A 3,340-nucleotide genomic window follows, 5' to 3' on the forward strand; every position below is an offset into this window, starting at 1 on the left:
AGCCGGCCATCACAATGATCCAGAACAACCTCCAGGTCAAAAAAAAAAAAAAAAAAATCCAAAACAGCCATGGAACCAACACAATCACTCACACTGAGTCTACAACCCAGTCATCATCAAGCCAAATGGTGACAGATAGACCCAACATCATGCGCAACATCAAGAACTTCTTTGGTTTGTAATAAACAACAACAATTATTACCCGTTTATGTCTATCTATCAGTCATTGTCCTATGAATTTGACCCATAAAGAAATTACCCCCCGAAATTCTTGTTACCTCAGGTGGGTGTTAGTTCACACTCGCTCATTAGTTGCGCTGCGAGATTCCAAATCCGGAAAAAGTCTCCAAACACAGAACGGTGTGGAGAAAGGATTATGATACACACATTCGCAAGTCGACTCAAAATACGAGACAGAAAACCTTCAAAGATAGAGATACGATTACTTTATTTCAATCAACTCGTTATCATAATCTATACAGATAACCTCTATGATCGATTAAACAACTATGATAATGTCTGTATGGTCGCATGATCCAATGGAATGAACCAAAGACGCATCGTATCTTCAAGTCGCATGACAAGTAGTGCGCAGTGGACATCGATACGACTGAGAGTGTAGGTCGTTGAGTTTGGTATGCGTATTTCTAGTTGTCGAACATTGGGATAACACTTGTTGGCAAGGTAGCGCTTGGAGAACCGGGCCATAAAGCAAACCTCACCAAAGGTTGGCACAGGCACTGGGTCCATTTGACTGTCATCTGTGAGGTAAATGCAAAGTACATCTGTTTGACAGGAGATGGGATGATCCTGGTGATCGAGAATAGGGTTCAGATATCAAAAAATGGTTCAGTTTCCTATCTGAACCCTATTCACACAATTGAGTGAAGCGGTCCACCCATCAATGTTTCCAGAGTCACTCACCTCATTGAAGTTCAAACACGATCTAGCGCCAACCTCCAAGCTTCCACCAGTTCGTTATCTGACGTTGAACAACATCGAACAGCTTGCAATGATCGACAGTTCATCATCATCATCATCATCATCACAGTATAAACGCATCACACAGACAGCCGACACCAAGTGTAAAGTCACGGTCAATGTCCAATCGAAGGCGTTTGATGCTGTTTGGCAGCATCCCAGGCAGGATTGCGTATATACGGTTGCGACCCAATCGGTGGTCTGCAGACCAGTTCAATGTGTGTAGCAAGTGTAGTGGAGCAATTGCGAACTGGTGCCAAGCCATATCTTTTTCCAAGCGATAGAGAGACGAGTGTGGATGGCAAGGATTCTGAATGGATATCGCTGCGATAATGAGACCCAAATGTCAATGACTCGAGTGAACCCGGGAGCACTCCAGGATAGATGTTTTGGTTGAATCCACTTCCAAAGGTCAGTGTCTTGAGCGAGACTGGAAGCACTCCTGGATCGATTTGTTGGTTGAAGAACTCACCAAAGGTCAGGGTGGTGAGCGCAGTCGGCAACACACCTTGACTGATCGTTTGGTTGTAATGACTCCCAAATGTTAATGTCCTTAGTGAAGATGGAAGCTCTGTTGGTTGGATGGGCCGGTTGATGAATAGTCCACCAGTTATTAACTCTAATAGTCCATTTGGGAGTGAGCCTGCGATGATCTCCTGTTCATCATTGATGACGAAAAAATAGCCAGCCGTGTGAGGGACGATGGTAGCATTCCAGGGTATATGGTCTGACAATACCTTTCACCAAGTGTCAACGACAAGAGGTTGGGTGGCAGAACGCCAGATGTACCTTGTCAAACACCATCTCTGTTGATCATCAATTGATCGTTTGGGTGGAAGCGCATAGATATATACAATGGAAATTGAATATTATAAGTACTGATGGCTGTTGTATGAATTTTTGAATGAATGAATGAAGTGTTGTGTTGGATCTTTTGATCATAAATAAATATCCTGGGAATGTTCCCCACAGTTTAAGAAGATCAGAAGTCAAAATAAAATATGTGAACTTCAAAAATGTGAGAGGTGAGTGCGGTGTAAATTTGAATTTGAAATTAGCGCCAATTCGAATCGAATTAACGGTTGAGTTCAAAATGTTCGTTGGTTAGATGTGGTCCACTTGTTACACTGTCTCGCTAATCATCTCATTGCGCTCACTCTCTCCTACACATACACATACATATACTTATACATACACTAATACATCAATAATAAACAACACATTGACATGTATCACTCACCACTTTGTTTTGCCTTGTTGTCTCAATACTGCTGATGAGTTACTAATGAGTTTGAGTTATGATATCTATCAATGAGTGAGTACTAATTGACTTCTAATTGCACCACCATCTGCTTACTTACTTACACTATACTCTTCTTTTCTTCTCTCTCTTCTCTTCTGCCTTCTCCTTGACCTTGTGCCTTGAAGCCAGCTGTGTGTGGTCCTTGACTGCCACTTTGCCAAGATGGCCACCTCTGACTCCAACCAGACAGACCGCCACGCTGACAAGTGCGCCGCCATCCTGCCAAGTTGTATCTCGTGTTGACCACAGTCCAGAGCCTTTGCCTCCAACTAGACTGCCAGCCTCGCTGACAACCGCACCGCCATGTGCCATCAGTGACCAAAGCCTCTGTCTCCAACTAGACACGGCGTCTCGGCCATGCTGACCATCGCCGTGCTACCAAGTTGTCCACAGCCCAGAACATCTGTCACCAACTTGATTGACTTACGCCATGCTCTCATGGTGTGCCTTGCACCACGAACCTCTGTCTCCAACTTGACTGCCGCCGTGCTTCCACGTTGACCACAGCCATGAACCTCTGCCGCCAAGCTGCCTGACCACTATGCCCTAACTATGCTGTCTGATCACTGCCGCCATGCTGCCTGACCTCTGCCGCCATGTTGCCTCTGAGTCCATGAACCTCTGTCTCCAACTAAACAGACGGCCGCCATCCTGCCACGTTTACCGACGCCATTGAGACTCGGCCATGCTGACCGCCGCGAGCTTACCAAAGCCCAGAACCTCTGTCTCCAACTAGACAGACGGCCCGCCATGCTGCCTTGAGTGACCACAGCCCTGAACCTCTGTCCCTCAATCAATGAGTGAGTACACAAATGATCGCACCATGCTCACCTATACTCTTCTTACTTACACCATTCCCTTCTTCTTCTCTCTTCTCCTCTGCCTTCCCTTGACCTTGTGCCTTGAACACCGCTGTGTAGTCCTTGTCAAGTCAGTGTCTCCAACTAGACAGACTGCCGCCTCTGTGACTCGGCCATGCTACCAAGCTGTCCGCAGCCCCGAACCTCTGTCTCCATCTAGAATGAGGTCGCCATGTGCCCTGACTGACCACAACCA

General features: G+C 46.0%; 1 protein-coding gene across 1 annotated transcript; it reads right to left on the reverse strand.

Moving 5' to 3' along the window:
• Positions 1-2,347: 2,347 nt before the first annotated feature.
• On the reverse strand, positions 2,348-2,596 carry SAMD00019534_119340 (hypothetical protein; the record flags this gene model as incomplete). The annotated part of the gene is made up of 1 exon (XM_012892859.1): positions 2,348-2,596. The coding sequence occupies one exon, from the start codon at positions 2,594-2,596 to the stop codon at positions 2,348-2,350; it is 249 nt and encodes an 82-aa protein (XP_012748313.1).
• Between the last annotated feature and the right edge of the window lie 744 nt (positions 2,597-3,340).

Source organism: Acytostelium subglobosum, assembly GCF_000787575.1.
Source record: "Acytostelium subglobosum LB1 DNA, scaffold: scaffold36, whole genome shotgun sequence".
Taxonomy (NCBI): domain Eukaryota; phylum Evosea; class Eumycetozoa; order Acytosteliales; family Acytosteliaceae; genus Acytostelium; species Acytostelium subglobosum.